The sequence below is a fragment of the Strix uralensis genome, chromosome 4 (assembly GCF_047716275.1).
Source record: "Strix uralensis isolate ZFMK-TIS-50842 chromosome 4, bStrUra1, whole genome shotgun sequence".
Taxonomy (NCBI): domain Eukaryota; kingdom Metazoa; phylum Chordata; class Aves; order Strigiformes; family Strigidae; genus Strix; species Strix uralensis.
In genome coordinates, this window is record NC_133975.1 from 92747018 (window position 1) to 92773370 (window position 26353).

A 26353-nucleotide genomic window follows, 5' to 3' on the forward strand; every position below is an offset into this window, starting at 1 on the left:
TCCTATCTTTCCAAGTTGAAGAAGTTGCTATTTAACCCTTTCTTCTATAGAAGTTATTTCACACCTTTGATAATTTTCATCACTCTTCTCCATTTATTAGTTTTAAACAAACACTGGGTAGAACTGAAGACATTATGAACTAAATAGCTCTTCTGTCCTTTTCTTTTCCTAAGAATTCCTATTGATTGCCCTTTTGACTCTTTCTGAGCATTGAGATAACATTTTCACAGAACTATCCACAAAAACAGTAAGAAAACCTTTGATATGAATATATCTGAGGGTGCTGGTGGGCAGCAGGCTCACTGGGAGGCAGCCGTGTGTCCTGGCAGCCATGAGGACAAATCACCCCCACACAGCTCATTCACTTTCATACAGAGAGAATACATTTTACCATAAAAGACTAGTTAATATTTGATAAGTTAACCTTCTGTCGCTCAGCCAACTGCCAAAAACTGCAGCAGTGGCTAGCGATGTGATCACTTGTGAAATTAACTGAGTATCAACATATGTTTCACAGTCCTTGTCTTCACTATCGCCAGCAACTACTTAGCCATTAGATTGTTCACTTTATCCTGTACAGAGTCCCAATCAATATAGATATATTACAAAAAGATGACAGCTCATTTCACAGTAATCAGGATAAAATTTACTTTTTAAAATAAATGCTTTCTTCTTTGCTTTGTATGTTAGCTTCCTCAGACAGTGGAAGTGCACCCTACATATCTGTAAAGCTTGCTTTGCAGCAGCTGTTGCAATAGTTTGGGTTTCCTGAAGTATTTAACATTACAGCCACTGGATCAAGAAAACAAACTCAGGTAGCAGCAGACTCCATCTTTAATTCTCTGTAATTTATAAAGACGAAGATGGCATTAGCAAGCCAAGCCTTTAAGCCAGAGCATCTGCTCAGATACAGAAATAAATACGATTTGGGGGACACTTCTTATCCTACTTGTTATTAATGCTTAATCCAGTCAGAATTAATAATGATACATTCGTGCAACAGCCAGAGTAATAATTCACCTATGCATAAAACTATCTTCTTTATTAAGTTCTTCATAAAAAAAACCCTGGAACATTTTAATTTTCAGTTTCTGGTGAAGGCACTATAACAGTTCATGTAGAAATTGCAATTATGATACTCTTCCTTTAAAGCTTTCTGATTAATACTGAAAACACTTGCTCTACATTTATCATAAAGAAAAATTAATAATATACAAATATAGCACATTTACAGTTACATTTATATTAAAAAAAATGAACACAGCACGTTTCCTTAGAAGCTAGAAACCTCCCTTCTGCAACCTGATTTTTTAAAAATTGTATACAATCATCAGTCCTCTACAACACAAGATTCATGATATTTAAAATCTTACAAATCACTTGCTACACATGTGCTTTGTATCAGTTTCCCACCATGGGAGCATTTTCGCTCTGCATCCATGCAGTTTAGCAAAGAACCATAAAGGTGTAAAGCTCATGGAACACAGGTGGAGTCTTTTATTTCTGAGAAGACCATCACTTACATGGATGACATAGTCCTGCTCCTGTAATACCAATTAACTGAGGCAGGCTGCCTGGAGTATGTAGATCGAATTGCTCTATGAAGTTCTGTACAAGTCTGAACTGGGAAAATAAATGTTCCTAGATCATCTACACTATCACAATATTGAGATAGTTTGCTTTCGCCACTTTTAGTAAAGGTTGGCATGATTCACAGAAAGATAAATGGGATGAAAGAAGATTGGAGGGTTTTTATCATCTGGAGTGGATTATTCCTCAGGCTGCCATGGTACGTTCAGGATAAGCTTCAAGCAGAAACTCTGGTACACTGGATGACCTCTCCCCAAGCACTAGACCGTATCTCAGTACTTGTACCCAAAGAGGCTAATATCACACTTCAGACACTATTAAGAGGAAGGTTCTGCAGTCTGCTGAAAAAGACTAACCACAGACCTTCAAAAATATAGTAAGGACTTGAAATGATTGTGAAACCCACAGTCCCCACTACCTGCTTCACAACATTTTGCTGGGGCTCATTCACTCAAGCCTAGAAACCTCCTAAAGTTAAGTCTGATGGATTCTAAGTAGTTTGACAACCTGTAATTAAACAGCACATACTTTTTTTTTTTTTTTGACACTGACCTCATGAACAATAGTCACACAGAGATTAAAAGAAAACTCAGGTCCAGTTTTAATATTTCACATTCAACTTTATACCTGGTCTCCTCTTACTCACCGTTATGTGAAATAATGTATATCATTGCATTTCAGCTCGCTCTCCCTCAGTGCACATTTCCTTTACACAGCTTCTTTTTCATGGATGCTTTTGACCATTTAAATTTAGACAAACGTAGCTAGGATTAGAAATAACTGGATTTGAGACACTTGCACAGGAGTGGATTTTCATTATTATTGTTTTCTGTACCAAACCCCCAGCCTACCTGCAAAACACAGATAAAAACAAATAAAAGAGATTGTGCCAGAGAAATGAAACAACTTTCATTTTTGAAGAAATATCTTTGAAGATCTTGTCAAGTAATAGGTTAAAAGAATCTAAGTAAAAAGCTCAGATGTTCTATCATGAATCTAACTAGTTTACAAAGGAAATTACTCAAGGATATTGTCTAGAAAATAAGGTGGATTTCAACCGTAAAGCAAAACATGATGGCCAAAATCCTCCTCTATATGATTTTGTACATTTGTACGTTGCACCTCGAAATTCTTACTATGCAAGAAATGGTGCTGTGGCTTTTCTCCTTTTTTTCTCCTCTAATGAATGGGCATCTTGTTCTAATGTTCTTCAGAACATTTTTACTAGTAGTCTTTAATCTATCTACCTTTACCTTTTACCTTTTGAGGAATTGCTTCTTAAAAGGATAAGCATAGAGAGCAACACCATTAACACCCAAACTCCGTGAGCTTAATGGTGCCCAAAGCTACAACAAAGCAGTGAGAAAGCGAGGACAGCCAACAGCTTGTAACATAAAAAGGGGCAAGAAATATTGGCCGTTTCTATGTAAAAGATTTCTTGGCTGTTTGCTTAGCTCTGTAATAAAGCACTTTTTTTTTTTTTTTAATATGTATCACAGCACTTTAGACCAACACCACAAGCTTTCCCTTTCTAGAGGTTAAGTGACAGACAGTACAGCCTGTTCTTTGAGAAGCTACAAAACCAGAATCACTCAACTAATCGATTTAAGAACATCTAAATATTAAATTATGTACTTAAGACTTCTTTTACAAACTGAGGTAGAGACTGCAGGAATGTGCATCTGTAAAATACTAGGACAAGTTTCAAGTGGAATGTTTCTTTAAATAAGAAAAAGCATGCCAACATTACTAACTGGTACACTGATGATACGGACTACACAGATAGCTGGTATTGTTTACCAACCATTTACTAACACTTTCCCTTTTCCATACTGACAGACTCAGCTATAATACTCTTGCTAAATGAACTGTGAAGTTTCAAAGTGCCTCCAAATAAAAACTGAATAATCTATGAGAAGTTACTTTATTTCTTTTTTTTAAATATACATATACAAGATATTTTATTTCAAAAGCACAAGAACATTATACAAGTTTCAAATTTACATTTTTGCAATTAAAGATACCAATATGTGCATTATCAAATAACTTCTGTCAGCTTGGATGGAACAGAAATCAGTGGCATAAGCATCTTGCGATCACTAAATACAGATTATACTCACAGTGAACAAAACTGCATAGTAATTTATGAAATGAAAGATGACCACGCTAGTCAGTGAATGATACGGGAGCCCATTTGCTAAATTAGTATGTGCAAATGTACAGAAAGATGCAACTTTCCTCTCCCACATCTTCAGCTACAAAGATATTTCTAGAGCTTTAAACATGAGCTCACATGCTCAGACCAGCTCCTGTCCTTATATACTACAGTTCAGACAGAAAATAAAGTGATCTCACTGCATATTTGATAACGGAATTTTTGTATCAGTGAAGTGCAAGGTAACTGAAAGTTTTTGATAAATGAATAGGTAAATATCAGAGTAAGTGAACACAGTTTTGGTATCAATGAGGCATACAGTCTGAATCCAATATTTTTGTTGGAAAGAAGTGTTTTCATGACCTTCGAAATCACCAGTGTGTGCAAGTTCTCATGACAACTGTTCTAAATCCAGTATGCATTTCAAATACATTTTAGAGAAGACTAACAGAACAAATGTTTGTCTTTACAGAGTTTCATATTGAGGTTTAAAATCTGAAAGAATCAAAATAAAGAGAATGGTCTTAATTGCAAGAAACAGAACACCTGAAAAATATACCAAAGCCAACTATTTATATCACCAGGGAAGAATTATAGCAAAAGTTATTAAAAAAGTATTTGAAATCAGAACAATATTTGAGCTCATTGGTATTTCATTTTTAGATGAGTTATGGTGCTGTTCAGTGCACTCATATGTACTCTAAAAACTTTTAAAACTAGAACAATGATATTTAAATCTAAATCATTATTTGTGATTCTACTATCTCTCTTACAATCAGTAGCAAAAAAAAAAAACCAAACAAAAGGAAATCATACAAAGACACAGTCTCAGACATTAATTTAAAAACCTCCCCTTGCAGGCCTTATTAAAATGACACAGAGGAATCCAAACAGCAAAGGGACGGGGAAATTTAGAGTACTGATAACTTTAAACTTTTACACAGAAATGGGATTTCCTGGGAAAGCATTTTTACCCATCACATTAAAAATTCTCTCATGTATATTATGGTTGAAATTCTGAAAACAGAACAACAAACATTTAGAACTGAAGCACAATCACATATCATTGAGAGAGAGTTCAATCACAATGTGCTATTAACTACTGAAGGGCAAAGAGACAGACTTAGCCACCCTTTTTTCCCCTTTTCTGCTCTAACTGGCACTGATCCACTGAACACACCCCCCAAAACACACCAATTCATTTACGCAGGCAGGGCTCCAAACAATAGTGACAGAGGATGAAGAATAGAAAATTTCTCATGTACTGGCAAACATGTTTCTGATTCTGAAACTTGCTGCTTTTGGGCCTTGATTTTAGTCCAGTGATAGCTTTGAAGGTCGTCTACTTTACTGAGGTCTCTGGCTCTTGTATAACTGGCAGAGCTACATTATAACTACCTAACAGTATTCTCACATTTGGTTCTTGGGGAAAATCTCAGAAGACAAACTGTAAAAGTAGTAAAACTAACCACAACTTAGCCAAATGGTGTAGACCTAGACCTCTTAGGATATACAACATTAATAAAGGACAAATTCATTAGATAAAGTGCAGTTCTGGCAATGCAAAAAGCACAGACTTTGTTTTTTGATGCAACAAGCAAGATGGTCATTTCCCCATGCACTTTCTATCCCACACTTCTCCTTTAAAGAGTTCATTAATGAAAACTCTTCATTAAATCCCAGGATATAGCTGAACACAGGCTTTTTCTGTACCTGTTGCTACAGATTACTAAAGGCCTGGCACCAATTCCACTCCAATATTATGCCACTGATCTTGAACTATTTAAATGCTTCACTAAGCTTGGGAAAAGAACCCAGGAAGAAAGTAAAGGAGGCTTTTCCATCGACACCATTCAGGTATATTCTCAAGGCATGGAAGAGACAGAAATGTGGTATGTGCCCTGAAGCACAGCATTTGGGAAGCTGTCCTTGTCAAAACATGTGAAACAACTTCTCAAAAAAGTGGAAATATTTCTGGACCTGAATGTTCAGTAATATTCATATAACTGGGGGGGGGGGGGGGGGAGGACATAACATATGATGTGAGATTCTGTTTCAATGTATCAGTAATACATCCAACCTAGAGAATCCATCAATTGTGTCTGAACTACAGAATCCACTTGAGAGTTGGTTATTTACTGCCACCCTCCTTTCCTTTTCCAAAGCACTGCCAAAGGTAAGAGTTTTCACTAAAAATCAAGAGACTCAGAGCAGTTGCCAATTGAATCCAAAGAAGATCTGATTCGTTTCTTGGCTCCTTGCAATCTCCTCTATGATGCAGTGTTGCTGCCACAGCAAATGGAGCTTCCGGTAACGCTCACGACATAAGTGCAGGGGATTGCCTCTTCTTCATAGAAGGAAAAAAGAGAATACCCAATAAGCATATCAGAATAGCAGCTGACAAACTGTTCCACTAATAGTCTAGCATTAACACTCTTAATGATAGCCAGAAAATATTAAATACTTGTATGAACACAAATTCCAACAGGTCTACGGGAAATGAAAAAAATTCTACATGCGAGAAGCAATGACTGACATTTCCAAGATGACATTTCAGCAATGGCAGTTGTTGGGCATTTCTGATGAAAAGCATACAAAGTATTCTTGAGAAAAGTAAGAAAGTTTAACAGTACCAAAAAAGTGTGGTTTTCCATTATGAATGACCCATTCATGACTGGAAACTGCCATCAGGAATTTGAAATTAAACAAGTTCACCAGGCCAAGGTACATATTACAGTGCTAGCAGGGAGAACATGTCTAACGGGTATAAGAAAGAAAGAGATACCAAAATGGAAATGTGGAAAAGTCAGTCAAACATTTACTTACTTCAGACCTGGATCTGTTTCTCCATATTCATCCAAGTAGGGGGCAGGATATAAGCAGCCCCTGGTTTTACCTTCAATGAGGACAACTTTGCATTCCCTGATTCTTAAGGAAAAAATAGCTACATTTAAAATACAAGACAACTCCCAGCAGGTTCTTAACTTTTTGGTGAGCTATATTTAGGTCAAAGCAACATTTCTTTATCTCAAACAAAAAGAATCAAGTGCTTTAACAATGTTGTGAATTTTGACTGTCAAATATTTCCCTTTACTCTTTAACACATTAAGTTCTGGCTAGCTACTTACTTGAGAAACATACAGACTCCAGCTCCACATTGAAGAGCATGAGAAGTACAGGCTCCCAACTCCTCCCCATTCACCAGTTCCTGACAGCAAGTATTCTGGGAACACAACATAGCCCCACAGAATAAACACAATACGGGATGTTTTTGTTCATCATCAGAAGACCGCGGGCATCTAGAAGAAGTGTAACCAGAATGTTATTGCAGGAATTAAGACTTTGAAAGAAGTGTTAACTATGGATAATGTTCCTTAAAAAAAAAACACCCAAAACCCCAAAAAACCCCCCAAACCCCAACCCACAAACAAACAAAAACCTAAGACATACTATATCATAGGCCAAAGGAGGCAGATATGTGAAATATGATTATGTTTTTACATTGCTTGAAACATTTTATCTGCAAGGTGTCTCCTTTGAGCAGGAGGTTGGACTAGATGATCTGAAGTCCCTTCTAACCTGAATTATCCTATGATTCACTCTTCCTGGCATAAAACAGTGCCAACTGGGCTCGTTGTGTCCAGTGCGAAAGTTATTTTCAGGCTTATGGCCAAATCAAAAACTGGTGAAAAATGACTGGCAGATTAAGTTATCATAATTTTATATGCTATCCCATCAGACACAAGTGACTTCATTTAGTAAGCTGTTGTGTTTCAGATCTAAAATGAACATGTGCTAGTATTGGCCAGTATAACCATAACAGTGCCTTCACTTCTGCAAAATAATTTCTGCACATGGTTTTAACACCAGTTACAGTAACCGCAAGAATCTAAAAGTGACAAAACACCTAGGAAGACAACTAAGTATCTCACATCTTACCTAAACTGAGAGGCTTGGTTTAGAAGGCAGCTATAGTCTTCAGGAAGCTCGATTAAACTATTTCTTTTCCTAGGATACCTAGGTAAGTCAAAAAGAACTATTATGAGAATAATAAAGATCACAGCAAAGAACAGAATGGATAGCTATAAATTACTCCTAAGCTTTTGGTCCTTTTTGCAAACTCCTCCAGTTCTAGAGCAGTTCTTCAGTCCTAGAAGCCCAAGTGAGAGGCTCTACATGGGAGCTTCAGGATTTCTATATTCCAGCAAAGGTGATGAAATTCAATTTTGTATGTAACCTGCACGTATGAAGACATTTCACATTTCACTTAGCTTTTTGTTTATTCCTAGAATAAGCTAGATAACTTCTTTAACAAAGTTGTACGTTCTTAATGAAGAGTCACTGCATGAGGAATAATACACAACCATTTAAAAAGAAATGTACTTTTGGTAGTAGAGAAGAAGGAAGAAAATACAAGCACAAAAATACAACTTGTCCACAACAAGCACTTCATTCTTCGAGAGTTTTAAGTCCAAAACATAAGAAAAAACAACAATAACAACAGAAACAAACTTACCTTATTGCAATGCTTTTCCCCTTCAAACAACTTAACACCACAGGGTCAGCACACCACCTATTTCAAACAAACATTTGCAGATGAAAGTGTTTAATAGTAATATACGTGTAGGATCACTAACTACACTAGTAAGCAATAAGCAAACACAGAGCACAGGTAAAGCATTGATAGTTCTAGCTAAAACTTCACAAGGAAAACCAGCTATTCTTTACAGTTTTGCTTCAGGAAAAGAATTTAAGTTTGCATACAAGAGAAAAACCTATGTGAAAAACAACAATGCTTAAAATTATCAACATGCACATGAAAACACAGAGTCAACACAGAGTTAAAAAATGCAAACAGGCTTCAGACTTATTCAAGTTCTCAAAGCGGGCCACGACACACAGCTCCTTTCAGAATATATCTGCTGAAAGCCACAGCCTAAGAAAATATCATACATTCTACTAGAAAAATATTCGTTGCTTTTATTTAATAACCATCACCCAATGGTTATTTTACAATGCTTTATTGCATGTTGCATGCTTGTTTAGAATGGCCAAATGCGTCCACCAAAACAACAGTAGATACTGGCAAGTTACTAAACAGGGGAACTGGTGTGTCTAAGACATCTTTTAAGTTATTTCTACAAAAAGGAGAAGGGAGAGAGAACCCCGGCAGATGGTCAGTCTAGTAAACTTCATTTAACACATTTCTCAACAATCATCAAATTTAGCCTTCTGAAATAAGATTCTTTCAAAAAACATATGAGAACGTGCATGATGATTTGACAACTGTTACTATTACATTAAATGTGCAGCCTGCTACTTGAAACCTCTGGTTTTGACTGGGAGCACTATGATGGATTTGTTAGCTCTGCCTCTGGTGATCATTTTCTAACGTTCACAACCACATACCCTCTGTGTTCTCTTATAAGCACCATTAAGTCTCTGAGCAAACATGTAGGAACATATAAGACAAACGTATTTAATAATTTACTTGTGAAAACACTATTAATTTATAAGTAATTATATATACTACAAATGCAATTAATTATAGTAAAATTGTATGCAAGGAATCGCTTAGGTCAGCTGTATGGACTGTAAGTTGGAGTCAAGAGCTCAAAATGTCCCTAAATTGAAGGAATATAGACAACAAACCAGAACAGAGGTAAAAACAAAAAACCCCAAAAAGCTAGTGTGAGCCAAAGAATTCTCAATAATAATGCAACCAACACATAGAGACATTCTCCAACACAATATAGCAGGTTTATTCTCAGACTTGGGGGTGGTGTGGTGTGTCTCTTTTTGTGGGGTTTTTTGTTTTGGTTTTTTAACGGAGAATTTTACCAATTATTTCTTTGCTGCTAGATTGCAATGTACATAATACTCAAATTGTACCTTTTAACCATCAAGCTAACTTCCAACATTCATTAGTCTATTCTAGAAATCCAGAGAAGAAATAGTACTGAGCCTCACCCCGACAGCTACATAATTTTCCATATTCTCATTTTATAGCTCATATAATCAGCACTTCTGCTATAGACAGATTAAAAATAGGACAATGAAGAGTAAGTAGCATACCATGAAAGGAAGGGTTTATGATAACTGCTTTCTGCATGAATGAGTTCATCTAGGTCTGCAAGCACTAGTCAATTAAACAACAATTGGTTTAATTTTTGAGTTATAGAATGTTTTATGATTTTTAAGTGCTTTATGAGATTCAGCATACCTGTGCACATCAAACAAATGTTTAGAACTCCAGTATGAATTTGAGCTCAATCATTTATTAACAAATTTGATCCAGAATTCCCATAGAGCCATCACAACAGAAAAACATGGCCTGTCCAGTCCCAATTAGTACCTTTGAAGCAGTGGATTTACTGTGTCCCAATATTCTTGGAAGAGCAGGAACAAATTAGTAGGTAAAGAGAGGTAACTACAAAGTGCTTTGAATTGCCCTTCTTCAGAAACTGCAAAAGAAGAAGAAAACATGAGCAACCGTTAAAGCTTTTCAGCACTGCTGAATAATTCTCTCAAAACTAGAAATCTCCTGTTCCTTTTTCCATTGGGTAATATGTACTTTACAGCTTCAGCATAGCTCCTAGCTAGTACAACTGGACAGAATTCCACTGACTTAATCAGAGCTGTAACGACTTGCATTAGCTGAGGATCTGCTTTAGCTTTAACAAATCTGACATATATTAAGTAATTCTGAAGTCATGCATAAGTCACTGTAATAACAGAATTCCCTGCTTAAATTCCATCTCACTGCATATATAGCATATGTTACTGCAGCAGATTTCTGTACTTACCACATTTTAGTTTTCACTATCCTTTTGGCCTGCAATGATAATAAATTTTGCTACAATAAAGTCAGTGCTAACACATTACATAAAGTTGGACTAATTTAATAGTTTGCTGGGTGGGCATCTATTGGCTCTGCTACAGAAAATCACATTGCTGATTCACCAGGAAGACTCCTCCCTATAGGATCAAAGTTCCAGACTAATGGTAAGGACAATAGCATATCCCAAAATGCAGAGATCTCGGCTCGTATATCCTAGTCAAATTCAAACTTAATTCACAGTTTATATAAATCAATTTAGGATGCTATACTTTGCCTCACTTGTTCATAGCAATTTTGGTCCTCCTTTCCAAATAGTTGATGATTCTGGGTTTCACTAAGTTTTGACAGAAGACAAAAAATTTATTTTGGGGTTTAGTATCTGTAATACATTAGGATCCTTTAAGGAAGAGGTTTAAGTTTTATAATGTGCTTTATTTCTACTTGGCTCTATTTTGCTGAATCCCTACATCTTTAGTATTTACCAACATTAGCAACTGCACAAACAGGTTGGTTTGTTTTTTGTTTATTTTTGACCTAGTTACCCAGGACACAGAGAAGGCAGAGGTACTCAATGACTTTTTTGCCTCAGTCTTCACCTGCAAGTGCTCCAGCCACACCACCCAAGATGCAGAAGGCAAAGGCAGGGACTGGGAGAAGGCAGAACAGCCCAGTGTAGAAGACAACCAGGTTCAAGGCCATCTAAGTCCATGGCACCTGATGAGATGCATCTGCAGGTCCCGAAGGAACTGGCAGATGAAGTGGCTAAGTGACTATCCGTCATATTTGAGAAGTTCCCACTGACTGGAAAAGGGGAAACATAACACTCATTTTTAAAAAGGGAAAAAAGGAAGACCCAGGGAACTACAGGCCAGTCAGTCTCACCTCTGACTGGCAAGATCATAGAGCGGATCCTCCTGACGACTAGGCTTGGGCACATGGAAAATAAGGAGGTGACTGGTAACAGCCAACATGGCTTCACTAAGGGCAAATCATGCCTTCATCTGGTGACTTTCTACAGTGGGACTACAGCACTGGTGGATAAGGGAAGAGTAACTGACATCATCTACTTGGAGTTTTGCAAAGCTTTTGACGCTGTCCCACATGACGTCCTTGTCTCTAAATTGGAGAGACGTGGATTTGACAGATGGACCACTCAGTGGATAAGGAATTGGCTGGATGGTCGCACTCAAAGAGCTGCGGTCAATGGCTTGATGTCTGAGTGGAGAGTAGGGACAAGTGGTGTTTCTCAGGGGTTGGTGTTGGGACCAGCGTTTTTTAACATCTTTGTTGGGGACATGGACAGTGGGATCGAGTGCACCCTCAGCAAGTTTGCTGATGACAGCAAGCTGTGTGGTGTGGTTGACACACTGGAGGGAAGGGATGTGCCATCCAGAGGGACCTGGACAGGCTGGAGAGGTGGGCCCATGCAAACCTCGTGAAGTTCAACAAGGCCAAGTGCAAGGTCCTGCACATGGGTCAGGGCAATCCAAAGCACAAATACAGGCTGGGGGATGAGTGGATTGAGAGCAGCCCTGGGGAGGAGGACTTGGGAGGTATTAGCAGATGGAAAACTGACTATGAGCCAGCAATGTGCACTCACAGCCCAGAAAGCCAACCACATCCTGGGCTGCATCAAGAGAAGTGTGGCCAGCAGGTCGAGGGAGAAGATTCTCCCCCTCTACTCTCGTGAGACCCCCCCTGCAGTGCTGTGTCAAGCTCTGAGGCCCCCAACATAAGAAGGACACGGATCTGCTTGAGTGGGGCCAGAGGAGGCCATGAAGATGATCAGGGGGCTGGAGCACCTCCCCTGTGAGGACAGGCTGAGAGAGTTGGGGGTGTTCAGCTGGAGAAGAGAAGGCTTCAGGGAGACCTTACAGCAGCTTTCCAGCACCTAAAGGGGGCTACAGGAAAGGTGGGAAGGGACTCTTGATCAGGGGGTGTAGGGATAGGATGAGGGGTAACAGTTTAAACAGAAAGAGTTAGATTAGATATAAGGAAGAAATTCTTTCCTGTGAGGGTGGCAAGACTCTGGCACAGGTTGCCCAGAGAAGCTGTGGCTGCTGCCTCCCTGGAAGTGTTCAAGGCCAGGTTGGACGGGGCTTTGAGCAACCTGGTCTAGTGGAAGGTATCCCTGCCCATGGCAGGGGGGTGGAACTAGATGATCTTTAAGGTCCCTTCCAACCCAAACTGTTCTATGATTCTAAATATATTATGATTTAAATATACTCCATGTTTCTCAGGTGATGTAATCTAAGCCACTAGAATTATCCTTAAATCACAGAATCTTTGTATCCACAATACTATCAGTACATCATCGATAATTCACATATTTGCACATACTCAGAAGTAACTCTCTTCCACGCAAAGAAGGCTGAGACAACTCAGTTCATACAAATTAGTATTTCTTTTTCTTTCCAAGTCTTACTGTAATGTATAACTACTGTTAAGTTATTGTGAACATTTAAAAATTCCATTCTTCCAAGAAAACAGTAAACAAAGTCTATATATAGATACATTTGCTTTCTCATATTTACCTTGTAGTAGTTCCTCAGGTGGAGAAACTCCCAGCAAATAATGAAAAAATAAAGCAGCACAACGAAGGTAAGGCATGATGCCTTTTTTAACACAATCCCACACATGCCAGCCTGGAATATCCTGACTAAAGCAACTGTAATACACAAATGAGAAACAGCTGCAGTAGTTCACAGTGCAAATCCTTGTAACACTTTCACATTTTGGCTAGCATTGGTAGACTGGCAGCTGTGTCAAAGCAACACTGATGTACCCCAAATTCTGTTAAACACAGCCACCAGCACCTAACTTCCAACTTCCCCTTTGCCTAAGGAATGAGTCCTGAGTTTACGTACAACACTTAACATTAAGCCTTCAAATTATCTCAACTTATATTTTTCAGAATTACAAAAACTAAATAGCCAATACATAGCTGTCCACCTCTAAGTAACTCAAGATAATCTGATTTAAACCATGCAATATAGCATCACACATAGAGCAACTGATTCTTACACTTTTTTATTACCAAAAGCCAGCAATTTTTTGAAATGGTGCAAGTTTTTCATTTACTTTGTGCCTTGAATGCAATTCAAAATGAGAAAAAAAACCCTAACAAACAAATACTCTTCAGGAACAACAAAACCAACAGAATTAAAAAATTAATACATCATACTTTATTATGGAAATCACAACAGTAACACTCAGATTGTTTAAAATAAAGCTATACTAATCCCATTTTTTACAAAAAATACTGGGACTGATATTCATCTCAGTACTTATTCTTGTAGTTTGTGTAATATGAGCATTTACACTAAATTTCATAGTAAATGTAACTTATGAACAGTGTTCCTGTTTTCTAAAAATTTTAAATTTAGTTCAATTCACACAGGATGTTCACACGGATGTTGACCAGGACCTGCTAAGGAACAACCTGTAAAGCTGTATTATAACATCACAGACCATCGCAAAATTATTATGCAGATTGTGCTGCTTAAGCACAGATAGGTCAGAGTTAGAAGATGAAAATGCACAGATATAAATTAAAACACTAAAAGTTTCAGAGCTGTCTTGTCTAAACTTTGGCATTTAATTCTGTACCTAGGCATCTCAGTATGGTGACCTGATTCTCCAAAATGCACAGCACCTACAATTCTAAGTTAATGCCTCAAAAATTAGTCCTATTATTTAAATACCAAATTTTAAATATTTAGAATTTCAGATGTAAAACTTTTAGATAAGTGGGTAACATTGTCATACATATCTTTGCAACTAGCCTTGGTGAAGATAAATCAAAGCAAAATTTGTAGAGGGTACATCCATATTTTCTAGTTTATTTCACACACAGATACTAAAGTACTAGAGTGTCTGTAGCTATACCTATCAAAAAAGTCTGAAAAGATGGGCACTAACACTCAAATAAATAAGCAACTGTGTTTAGCTTGACATTTCTCCCCCTTTTAAAACAGAACCATTTCCTTCTGGCTTCCATCTATAATTGAGATCTAAAAAAAAAAAAAATCAAGGCAAAGAAAAGATGACTACTATAGTTACTGGTTGTATTTCTCTCCAGAATAGATATCAGTATTTTTTTCATTCTTAGACTGAGAATTTACTCTGTTGCCCACAAAAGTAGCTATTTTAACTAAAAGTGTTCCTTTCACCAGTTTCCTTTTTTCAAGTGTTGAGGAGTATGGGAAGGAAGCATAAGGCAGTGTGCTAACTCCCCATACAAAATTGATAATTTTTTTCCTGTTTTTCATGTTGTTCAGGTCAATCCCTGTGGAATGCCATCTTTCTAGGAAAACACAGCGCTGTAACTGAACTGCTACTTACCCGCTGGCGTACTGGCAAACCTCTCTACAGAAAGACTGTGCAGAACGTGCCTCCTCACTGTTGTCAGATGATCGAGCAGTAGGGGATTCTGCACACAAAAAGATGAATCCCACTATAAATGTACTTCATTTGTGACACAATTCTCTTCTTTTACATATACTGAGCTCTTTTTTTTTAATTGCATTTGAGAAGTATTTCCACTTTAGTTTGCTTAATTCTTTTTTATTTGCTGGTTTTAAGCTAACAAATGTTCTCCTAAAACTGCATGCTATAAAGAGGAATCAGGATAACTGCCTCATTGCTCATCCTCACTTAAAAACTGCTTCCTTTCCTTGAACTTTGGAAGTTATTGTCCTACACAGATTAAGCTACAGGAATTACTTTTGTTCTTAATTCCCATCATGCTGAAGAAAAAGGAAAATAGTAGCTAGGAAGCCTGTAGGTTACTGACAGTTTTTAACAGTAGTATGAAATAGAGAAAAGTGAAATTCTCTCCTAGCAGTTTATAGGATTCTGTATTTTGGCTCTGGGTATTTACAAGGTTGAAAGGTAAAGAAAAGTTTATTTCCCAAATCCATACTAACTGTCACTGTACAGCTCAGAGTGCTGCTGCTGGGCAGAGCTTTACTTATTCTACAAGGAGCGAGGATGGGAAGTTACCACTCTGGAATGACTGACTTGAGCAAGTACTGATATATCAATAACTATTTTGTTTTCTTAGGCTAAGCACACAGAAGTGATATAATAAAATGCTCTGGAAATGGTGTAGTGCTATTTATATTTTACCAGAAGACAGTTATCGCTACCTAGCACTAAGTGTCATTTATTAAAAGGAAGTTTATACCTGGAAGACACTAATGGTGTCCATTCATTATTTTTAAGAAATTGGTAAAATGCCAGAATAATCCAACCCAAATACACCTCTACCTGTTGCTGAAGAGACGACGATTTGTGTTATGTGTGCCAGTGTTGTCAGATGGAAGAGGTAGAGGTGGTTATAGGCTGAACTAATTGATGAAGGTTGCAAGTCTACAGCATCCTCCCAGTATAAAGATGGAAAGGATAACACAATTCCCACCTACAGTGAAAGGGAAGGAGCAAATATTAAAGTAACAGAAATTTGGTAATAACTACATGGGTAATAGAAATTATATTCTCACTATACATTTATATTTAATTTCTGTAGTCAGTTTAATTGTATTCATTTATCTTGCTAGTTTTAGTTCACAAAGTGTAGCAAAAACTCATTGGAAAATATTAACCATTTGTGCCCATCTAGCATGTGGGAAACTCCGATATAGTTTTACTGTAAATGCCAGTTTAGAGATACACCAAGAAAGCCTGTCCAGCTCCTAGAAAGCTTAATTTCTGGTTTTTGACATAAGACAAAGCACATTGAAAAAAAAGTGAGAAGCAAGACCAAGCATTAGTTAGAAAGGCAACCAGGGCAAAACAGGTTTTACTTTGGTGAGGTTTTTTTGTTTGTTTGGGTTTTGTTGGCTTTTTTGTTGCGTGGTTTTCTGAGGGGGGTTTTAACAGTAGAAGAAAATATAATACTGATTTGTATTAAGAACAGAAAGAAGAGGCTAAGAAGACTAGAGAAGGTAATGAAAGTGAATGTGAAGGAATCCAAAGGTATGAAAGGCCTATTGAGACAAAGTGAAAGTGAGGGAAACAAGCTGAGTGGGTGCATTTCTCAGGGGTTTTTTGAGGTTTGATAGCAATGGAGGTAGTAAAAAGATGAATGAGATTGCAAGCATAAAATTTAATAAGAGCGCGACAGCAATGACTTGAAAGCTAGAAGAACAGTAGAACTAAAAGTAAACACTTGTGCATAGCAGCCATATGTAATCATTTGCTTGTATGAAGTGCTCATGTATAATCATGTGACACATGCAAGTGAACAGATAATGCAGGACTATCTACAGGGTAAAACACAGAAAAATCCATGCTCAAAAAAGAAGTATCAATATGAAGAATAAAATGAACCTGCTTACCAAAACGTGGAACATATCTACTTCTAAGAGGGATGGAGTGTCCTCCACTTTAAAGTTTGGTAGAAGAACTACAAAGTAAAGATATCAATTATGTGTTTGGTATGTATGCTCCTCTTTTGGATTGAAATGCAGTATCAGAATCTGATTTTAAAGCCTCTATCATTTTTGTGTTTTGTAAAAAAAAAAATATCCAAGTCTCTGAACTAAAGAAGTATCCATTTAACTGTTTACCACTATTTAATTGATTGTGCATCTGTTTAGCTATTTCCACATGCCCAACCAGCTCATAACTTTAATGACTATATCTTCAAATTTCTGAGATAAAAATCTTTGATTTATTTCTCCAGCTCAATAAAGCACACACAGTGTTAAGGGTGAAGTCCACAAATGTACTTAGGCACTGCAACACTAGATGCCTCACAACTTAATCCAATACAAAAGCCTGTACCACACCTAAAAATCCTATCAAATAGAAGGCAAGTCAGAGCTACCATGTTAACCTAATCAGTAAGAAACATGAAGGGTAGCTATGTGTCTTAAACTAGCTCTCCCTGAGACCAAAACACGTTAAACTAGGCTGCAAGCAGCCTCTTGAAAGTACTAAAAATATCAAGTCTCTCAATTAAGAGAGAGGAATACCTGTTTTGTGACTTTATCCACCTGTTTAGCACAGAATTTGAGTAGTTTTGAACATTGACAGAAATAGATTGTTAACTGTCTGTATATATGCCAGATGTATCTCCAGGCCTAGGTAATCTGGGATAGAGGATTTTTTGGGGACATCAGTGGTACAGGCCTGGGGTAACAGAGTTGTTGATTACTTAAATTCAAGCAGTACTCCATGACTTCAGGCAACATTAGAGAAACTGAAAGCACTGTTGTCAGTAGTCTAACCTTTGCTTCTACACTGTATTAATGTGTGTGCCATTTTACAATAGAAACTTCTGCACACAAAAGATAGTAAAGAAAATGAATACAATACCTCCTAGAAGACGAATCAGATGTTTCTGAATCAGGACCTGTGGTGATGTTGTTCTCTGAGCAGCTGCAAACTGCACTAATGCTTTAAGGCCACTGTGCTAGAGCGCAAGAGAAAATGGTTGAACAGGAAAAAAGGGAAGATATAATAGTGAAACAAAGCTTTAAAAACATATCTACTTCTACAAACAGAAAACACATTGATAAGTGAATTTAATATGAACCTCCATGTATAAGTAGAAAAATTATTCTTCCAAAATGCTCTTTATGTTATCAACCTAAACAGTTTGAGAGCTATCCCTCAACAGAGAATGATCTTGATGTTAGAAGTTTCAACAGTTTTTCATATATGTGTGTGTATTTTATATATATAAACTTTGTTTAAAATGTATTGCATATCTTACTTGCCCATACCTGTCTATTTTGTAGAGATCCAAATAAAGGCTTGCCCTCTGTTTCCAAGAGATTTTCTTAAAATTAAACACAGAAAAAAATCAAGTTGCTTCGTTCTACAGGAACTACCATAACATTTCTGTTAGAATGCACTTACACTAAGAATAAATTAATCTTGGACTATGTACTTCTTTTTAAAGTTCAATTTTGTTCTGATAAGATAACATTTTTCAAGAGAATTCTTTTAAATGGTACTAAATGTTTCCAGATAAATGGTTGAAACAAGCTTTTTAAAAACACTTGGTTTTCAGATCTTCCTAAATTGGGATTTAAAGGAACACTGTTTCACATGAATGCTAAGACATTCTACAGATTTAGTTACATTTTCAGTTACCCTTCTACAATGCTCAAAACCATCCAGATGTGTTTACAGGGATGCTATACAGCCATCTTACCCTCAGATTTGCACTACTGCATTTGACTGTAGTTTAACAAAAATATTTTGAAAATAAAATTCCCAAGTTGGAATACAATTCAGCTTCCCTCCCTTAGAGCATTGGTTCTGAAGGGATAATAAAAGAGAAAATAAGCCAATTAAAAGTATGAAACCAAATTAACTCAATTGAGCAAAAAGGTATCAATTCAAATGTTTTTTTGTGCTTTAGTTACTTTTCAGATATTAATCAGTACACTTCAAAATCTTGGAATTTTTCTTGTTGTTTTTGTTGGGTGTTTTTTTGGTTCTGTGTTTGGATTTTTTTTTTTAACCATCTCTAATAAAAAATGAAAGTATTTTAACTTAACACTTCATACACCAGTTTGACACACAACATGTGGAGCTGCTGAGGAAACACAGGAAAAATCAGATTTGTATTTTTAAATGTCTGACTTCAGGCAATAAAAGCAATTCATATCCCTTGGGTCAATGACACTTTGAACATCCTCTAGAGACTCCACTAATACAGGCAGCTAAGGTTCCTTGTGTCCGGGCAACTTGGCTACATGCCCATTAAATGGTTTTCATAATGCACTATATGACCAGATTGAAAACCAGCATACTAGAAGCTATGTAGACAGTTTTGCTTTACAACTTCATGGAAGCCTGCTCTATTTGTGAGCAAAAATGAATCCAAGGAAGTGGTGTGGTCTAGGATAGGTCAGACTGTCACAGTGGTCCCTCTGGTTTTATAATCTTGGCCTGGTAAAGCTTCTGATTCTTCTACTTCCAACATATGCCTTCGATATCACATCTGTGGTACAATTATTGCATTTACACACTTGCTGGCAAAGTCATCCCTGACAGCCACCACGGACTTTGTTTAAATATCAAATGAAAACAATATGCACAGCATTAAGTACATAATGTAATAGACCTGTGTGGCTTCCAGTCCTCTCCTGACCCATTTCTGGTGAAATCCAACACAGTTTTCATGACTATTCCTGCCTTATCAGAATATTCCCAACCCTCCTAAAAACCTTTTGAACTCTTGATAGTCCAGTTGGGTGAAGTCCACTACAGATTTAAGGTAGACTACACTTGTACCTCAACAGCTTCATCAAAAAAACCCCGGCATAATTGGCAAATCATATTTATGGAGATGTATAATTACATCCTCAATTTCTTCAGCATGCACTTCAGATTTACCTCTTGCCTCTCTCCCGGCCTGTAAGCCACTACAGATTTATCTACAGCTTCATGTTTATTAGAAAAACTTCTTTGTGTATATAGTACAGAAATGAAATAAGACTGACTGCTAAACAGGTAATTATCCCCAAAAATGCAGTCATTTTTATGTTAATTATTTTGCCTTCAAAGAGCAATTAATGCCAGAAAATATTTGGGTTTTGTTTTTTTTTCTACCAGGTATCTGCTTAGCAACTTCAGAATACAAAAGACCGTATTTCTTCTACAAATTCCATGAGAATTCTTTGAGAATAGAGACAAAATGAAATAATGAGAGAGGAAGTACTATTTCATAGCTGTTAGATATTTAACTGTGCAGGAGATGCCTGCAGGCCAATGATCTTTGGCAGCCTGTAGATATTCATGCTTAATGTTACAATTAGTAATGTGAAACATGATCACTCCCTGCTCTCTCAGATTAAACTCAATGCTGGCATTCCAAACCTTATTTTATAAACTACCATCTAACAAAAATATTCTGTTATTTATATTGGATTACAGATTATCACTCTATTATTATATATGTAATTACATATAATATACATTGTTATACTATTACATATTGCTCTTATTTATGTAGAGCTATTACTATTATTTATACAATCAGATTGTATAAAATTATACAGTCAAACTACTAAGATTTTCAAGTCATGAGAAGGAATAAACCCAAATTATGTTTTACCTATACACTGGATGGTAAAAGCACATGTGCTCCAGGTCATCATAGGAATCCGGTGATCAGCTTCATTTGGAGCAACTTTTAGCCCAACTCTATAAATGGTGGTGGCAAAGAGAATAAGCATCTCCCTGATACTGCTTGAGTATTTGGCTCTGCAAAAGCAAGCCAAGATAATTTCAGTCTGAATTATTAATAGTGCTTATTACTTAGCAGTCAACCAATCACTAACAAAGTCCAAATTATTTATGAAAGAATTCTTAAATACAAAGGCTCTTTGTACAGAAGAGAAAAAAAAAACTAGTTTCCATTAGCAAACAAGTACCTCGACATAACAGGTTCTACAAATTAAGGAGATTAAGAGCTGTCAGGCTGGAAGGAGTCTATTTCTGTACACTGTATTATAATTTGCATTCAAAAAATGCAAGCATTTAAATCAAAGTAAAATACAATAAAAAAATAAATGCAAGTAAGCAAGTGTAATTAGAAGTGTTGAGTAAAAATATATTCCCATCTCATAAGGCACTAAAAATGGAAAGACATTTCAAATGTGTTTTACATTTTTTAGCATTTAAGCTCTTTTCAACTGACATTGGGTTAGTTTATGCAAATGCAGTTATACACAGAAAAGTGCCTAGGCAAAAAGATGTACAGTTTTAATGGCTTGTGTTTTTTCAAAGTCATACACAGAACTTTCTAACAGAAATACATGACATTCATATTAATTCTCCAAATCTCTACAGCCAAAACAATCATACCACAAAGTCTGGGGTTTAGCCAGGCTCATACTTAAACACCACATTGTTTAAGTGAAAACTATAGAATCTTTCCCGTGGAGATCACTTAGCAAGAATTTGATTCAACTTTCTGACGACATTTTTACAAATAGCAGAGATATGTAAGTACTTTGCGTAACTGTGATGTCAGTCAGAAGTAGCAGAAGTAGAATACTTATAGTGTGATCTAAAAAGAAGACAAGACAGCTGGGTACACTTGAAAAGTATCTGTACATTCATTTCATTTTACTGCGTGAGCACTTCTGCCCACTGGAATAGAAACAGACAAGACAGCCCACTCCTCTGAGTAACCTATATTACATTCTTGCATCCAAACTCAAGTAAAATCTATCCCCAAAACAGACATATAGCAGGAAAATTAAGGCAGACAGACATTAAATAACTTGCCTAGAAGCACAGGAAGTAACCCAAATCACTGGAACTGAAGATGAGAAGATTCTAGACCCCTAACTTTGTATCAAGAACATAAGAACTACCTGACTGGATTTGTCCAAGGGGTCCATCTAGCTCTGCTGAGATCTGACATTCAGTGAATGCTTAAGGAAAAGTATAAGCAAGCCCATATTCAGACCAAATAAATCATATGCTTTTCCTTCAATAAAAGTCCTGAAGTATACCTAGGTTGTTTTAGAGATGGATAATTAACGTCATGCAGAAAGCACTTCCAGTAACACTTACGAGGACTGAACTCCAAAGCTAAGGATGGAATGGAATTCCAAAGCAGAGTTCCCCATTCCCTTGTTGGCGAACGTTGGAAGATTTTGTTTCTCTCCTTCCAGAAAAAAAAATTAAATCCACATTAAAAAACAAAGAAGTTGTTACAGTTTTTACAGTCTAACAGAAGTGAGACTTCTTTTTAAACTTTTTGAAAATAATTGTAAACAGACCTCACCAGCCAGACTGTCTTCTAACCCTCTTCCTTAAGTAACATTTTCTTCTATTCCCAGAAACATGAGGATTAGAAGTAGTGCTTTGCTGGTGAGGAAAAAGAGCTTTCTTGCATTATAAGAGTGCAAGGAAAATGTTGATTCTCTGTACCTCCTGTTTTCTAAACATTCATACATGTTTTTATTTTGGCCCTTTTAATTTCATTTTTCTGCTTTTTACTATATCACAGTCAATACAAAAGTGTAATTAACTCTGAGTGTTAGCTGATGACTATCCTGCCCAAGCATCCATAATTTTCTTCTACAGGGAAGATGGAAAGAATTTCACAGAAACCAGGAAATTGGTGAGGGCACTGTGAAATCAAGACATCAGCTCAGAAAGGGTCCCCCAGCTTTATTTGATGCTGTCATGATTGACAGCAAAATGTATTCTTTATTTGAAATTTTTTGTTGCTATTAGTTAAAACATGTGCTGGTATATTAGATATCCCAGAGAATAGCTTCAAAATTAAGGTAACAAACCTTTAGCATTTTTCACACTGTAGCCTGATATCCTGACTATGATAATCTCCAGCCACCTAGCCAGGGACAGAATTTGAGCTACTGCCTCTGCATCCTCACTGAAAACAGAAACAGAAAGCAAGTTTTACTTTAACACTCAAAGAATCACCTTATCTTTAAAAACAGAACACATTTAGATCAAAACACATTACCTCAGTACTTGTACAATTCTGCTGTTTTGTAAATTTCGAGCAAACAGTACAAAATGAAATGTTAGGCTAAATACAAGATCTAGGTACTTTCTCATTTCACATCAGCGCCAAAAAATAGCCAATCCAAAAATGCTTTTTTTAAAAAAATAAAAAACTGCCAAAAGCAGTATATTTGGCTGAAGAGTCAATAAGGAGATATGCAGTCTTTTATACAGATTAGGAAGGTCAGCCCAAGTTTTCCCTCCAAAAAATCTGAAAAGACAACCAGCCCCAAAGTAATTTTTGCCTTTTTTTTTTTAATTAAAGGTTATGGAATCTGGTAATTTACCTGTTTATTTTTTGAGCCTGCAATGGAACGATAGGAATCACAGTATTGCACAGAGATTTGCAAAGTGGACAAAGATACTCTCCATTCTCCAAGTCAAATATCTGTTCAACATGCAGACGTTGTCGAAAGTTCAGCTGCATGGCTTCAAAGTACCTACAACATTGAAAAGGAAATTACTAGAAAGTGGAATGACTCAAATGTGACATGAAAACAAATGTTCAAGTAATTAAAAGTGTTATTATCCAGCAAATACTTATTCAAGCCAATAAACAAGTCTTTTCCTTTGATTTATAACTCTTTCCACATCCAAGCACATGAAATAAAATAAAACCTTTGAGCACGTAGATGAACTCATGCAAAAGTGCATGATATACCACTCATGCAAAAATGACGGCAACTTTTCCTTGCTTTTAAGATCCTTTTAACATTTTTACAGACAAGCAGTTCTTAAGTCTTCCACTCTTCTCTCACATCATCTTCAACACAATGAAACATTGTATCTAATATCTTTCATATGCAACTCATTACAGTAAGTTTGAAACAGGGATTGTACGTATTTTCATTTAATTTTAGGAAAAACTACCAGTAACATTTCATGAATGAATAATCAGGTATTCATGGCAATGACTGAGCCTCATGACTAGACAATGAAACTGCAGCCTTATTTTAACAGGAAGAGAGGATAATTTATATTACAATATTGCCCTTGAGCTATTTTAAACTCAAAAGGAAACTAAGAAATAACTATGCTTTTACAGGTTTCATTATAACTTTGCCCCCTCAGTGGATGCAGTAAGCCTTCAAATTTCATTAACATCTCAGTGGTATTATTAGGAACAAAAAGATGCAACATTCAAAACTTCTTGCCTAGATACAAACAACTAAATTCAGTACTAAAGTTCATACTGGGTATGCAGGATCTTAAAGACAGATATGAAATTATCTAACTTCCTCACTAAGGTAATAACTAATTTTTTCTTCTTTAAATCATACATTTTAAGGGAAAAAATAAAATCTCATTTATGTAATATGAGAAAGTGTGCATGTGGGGGCATCTGCAGAAGTTCTAAAGGTTACAGAATATTTAGGGAAGTATTCTGTTACAATCAATAAAAGCATATTTATTTTCCCTGATTAGTTTTCAAACAACTACTTTTTGCAAGCAACTCCTCTTCCTCATATGTAGTAACTACAAAGATATTCCATTCATTTGAACTCGTACTGTTTTAGAGAGTATTTTGCAGTACTTTTTGGCTGCACAGATACTCTAGAAAGGTGTGGCAGGCATCATTTGGAGGAATATTAGTAAGTTAGAATGTCTGTTATGTAATAAATAAAAGACTATACTCAAACCTTCTGTGCCATCCCGTATGAGAAGAGCCTGTTGTCCATTTTAATCTCATTTACCCATAGAGCAAGTCATCTTTTCTTAAAAAGAGCAAGGGAACTGAGCTCCAATGTTGCACTACTTAGATCTATGCAGATGTAGATGGATCTGCCAAGAGCAGATGTATTATACTCAAGGAACATACTTCCGTATCATTTTAAGTGTGTGCACCTATTTATTCTGTACTGATGTTTTATTGTAAAAAAAAAAATAAATATCTAAAATATATATATACACATATAGAAAAGTAAATGATAAGCACTAGAAGTTTAGCCAGATTTTTTAAAGTAAAATGGCACAAGTACAAACAAATCTCAAGAGATTGTTTATATCATACAACAATACAAAGTAGCTTGCAATTGTATGACCCAACTCTCTTTATCTGTTGATAATACTGCAGTGGGATTATTTCTGTTATTATTTCACATTATTTATCTTGTTTAGATTTGCCAGACCTATGTGGAGTCAAATGCAGAGAGCATTAGCTTTGCTCTCTGTAATCCTACAACTGTAACTGCAAGCAAGATGACTATATTCTGCAAGTTAAGTAATTTGGTCTTTTAATATTTCAAGTCACATTCCAATCCAACACATTTGGTCTAAACTGTGAGCTCCCCCAAACAATAGAAATCTAGTAAAGTTTTTGAACACTATCAATTGTTTCCTCTTACTTATTATCAAGAGTCTGTTCACTGACAGGGAAAGGGTGAGGAAGAAACACTGGTAGATTTAACCATTCACATTCTATTCTAAATGCCAGATTCTCATCTAAAGACTCACTGGAATAAATTAGCTTAATCCTTTAAATACTGACCTAGTGACAGACTTTCAGAGTCAAAGTACTGTTGCTATAGAATGCTCACCTGGAAGATTCATACTGGTTCTCACTGGATTGCTAAAAATAAACCTACTAGATATGGTTTCTTATTCGTGACCAGTTTTACCCCCTTGGTTTTATTTGCATAAATTAGTAACTCCTTAGAGATTCTTTTTTGGGTCACAGAAGGCACTAAAAACTTTTGATGATGATTTTCTTCATCAGGCCAAAACTTCTCTCGTGCCATATTTAACTTTTAGATGAGTACAAATAGTTTTGACTCCTGAATTAAATATCCACTTACTGTACTGTGTTTTCAGTGGGCACTTACGTGTTTTAGAAAACAGATTAATAAAAAAAAACAATAAAAGGCTGCAAAGACACATCCTTACTTCTGCCAGCAGGCTGCATGCATCACATGCCCACAGCTTCCTGTGTGTGTCCCACAAGGTAAGTCAGGGTGCATGAAAAGAGGATCTAGAGTATCTGGAAAGACACAGCAGAAAGAAATTATTTGAAGAACAGTAACATAAATCCCCATCAGTATGAACAGAAATGAACAACAGTATACACAGAACACAAACCTTCAGATTTTATTTTCCCACAGTTCACACAGTCACACGAAAATCCCATTTGGATAGCTTTCCCAGACCAATACTCCAGCAAAGTAATCACAAGACAGAGCCCACTTAAACTACTGAAGACTTTCCACTAATTGTGAAGAAAAAGACAACAAAATCCAAAAGCAATAGTAAATTGCTTAAAG

The 26353-nt window shown here is 36.4% G+C and overlaps 1 protein-coding gene across 6 annotated transcripts in view; it reads right to left on the reverse strand.

The window, feature by feature from the left end:
• Window positions 1-3495: 3495 nt before the first annotated feature.
• The window catches only part of UBR1 (ubiquitin protein ligase E3 component n-recognin 1), a 79284-nt gene continuing 56426 nt past the window's right edge, over window positions 3496-26353 (reverse strand). For 5 of the 6 annotated variants that reach the window (XM_074867896.1, XM_074867895.1, XM_074867897.1 and 2 more), the window contains 17 exons: window positions 25980-26073; window positions 23384-23536; window positions 22865-22962; window positions 22134-22227; window positions 20665-20813; window positions 18320-18375; window positions 17910-18006; window positions 16928-16995; window positions 15858-16008; window positions 14931-15018; window positions 13121-13254; window positions 10101-10209; window positions 8262-8318; window positions 7685-7762; window positions 6874-7044; window positions 6572-6673; window positions 3496-6092 (listed from right to left, as the gene is read on the reverse strand). In XM_074867896.1, the coding sequence (XP_074723997.1) occupies window positions 5951-6092; window positions 6572-6673; window positions 6874-7044; window positions 7685-7762; window positions 8262-8318; window positions 10101-10209; window positions 13121-13254; window positions 14931-15018; window positions 15858-16008; window positions 16928-16995; window positions 17910-18006; window positions 18320-18375; window positions 20665-20813; window positions 22134-22227; window positions 22865-22962; window positions 23384-23536; window positions 25980-26073 (1841 nt within the window). In that variant the 3' untranslated portion in view covers window positions 3496-5950. Of the gene's footprint in view, window positions 6093-6571; window positions 6674-6873; window positions 7045-7684; window positions 7763-8261; window positions 8319-10100; window positions 10210-13120; window positions 13255-14930; window positions 15019-15857; window positions 16009-16927; window positions 16996-17909; window positions 18007-18319; window positions 18376-20664; window positions 20814-22133; window positions 22228-22864; window positions 22963-23383; window positions 23537-25979; window positions 26074-26353 lie in introns of those variants that run through there. The other variant, XM_074867900.1, reaches the window with a different exon arrangement.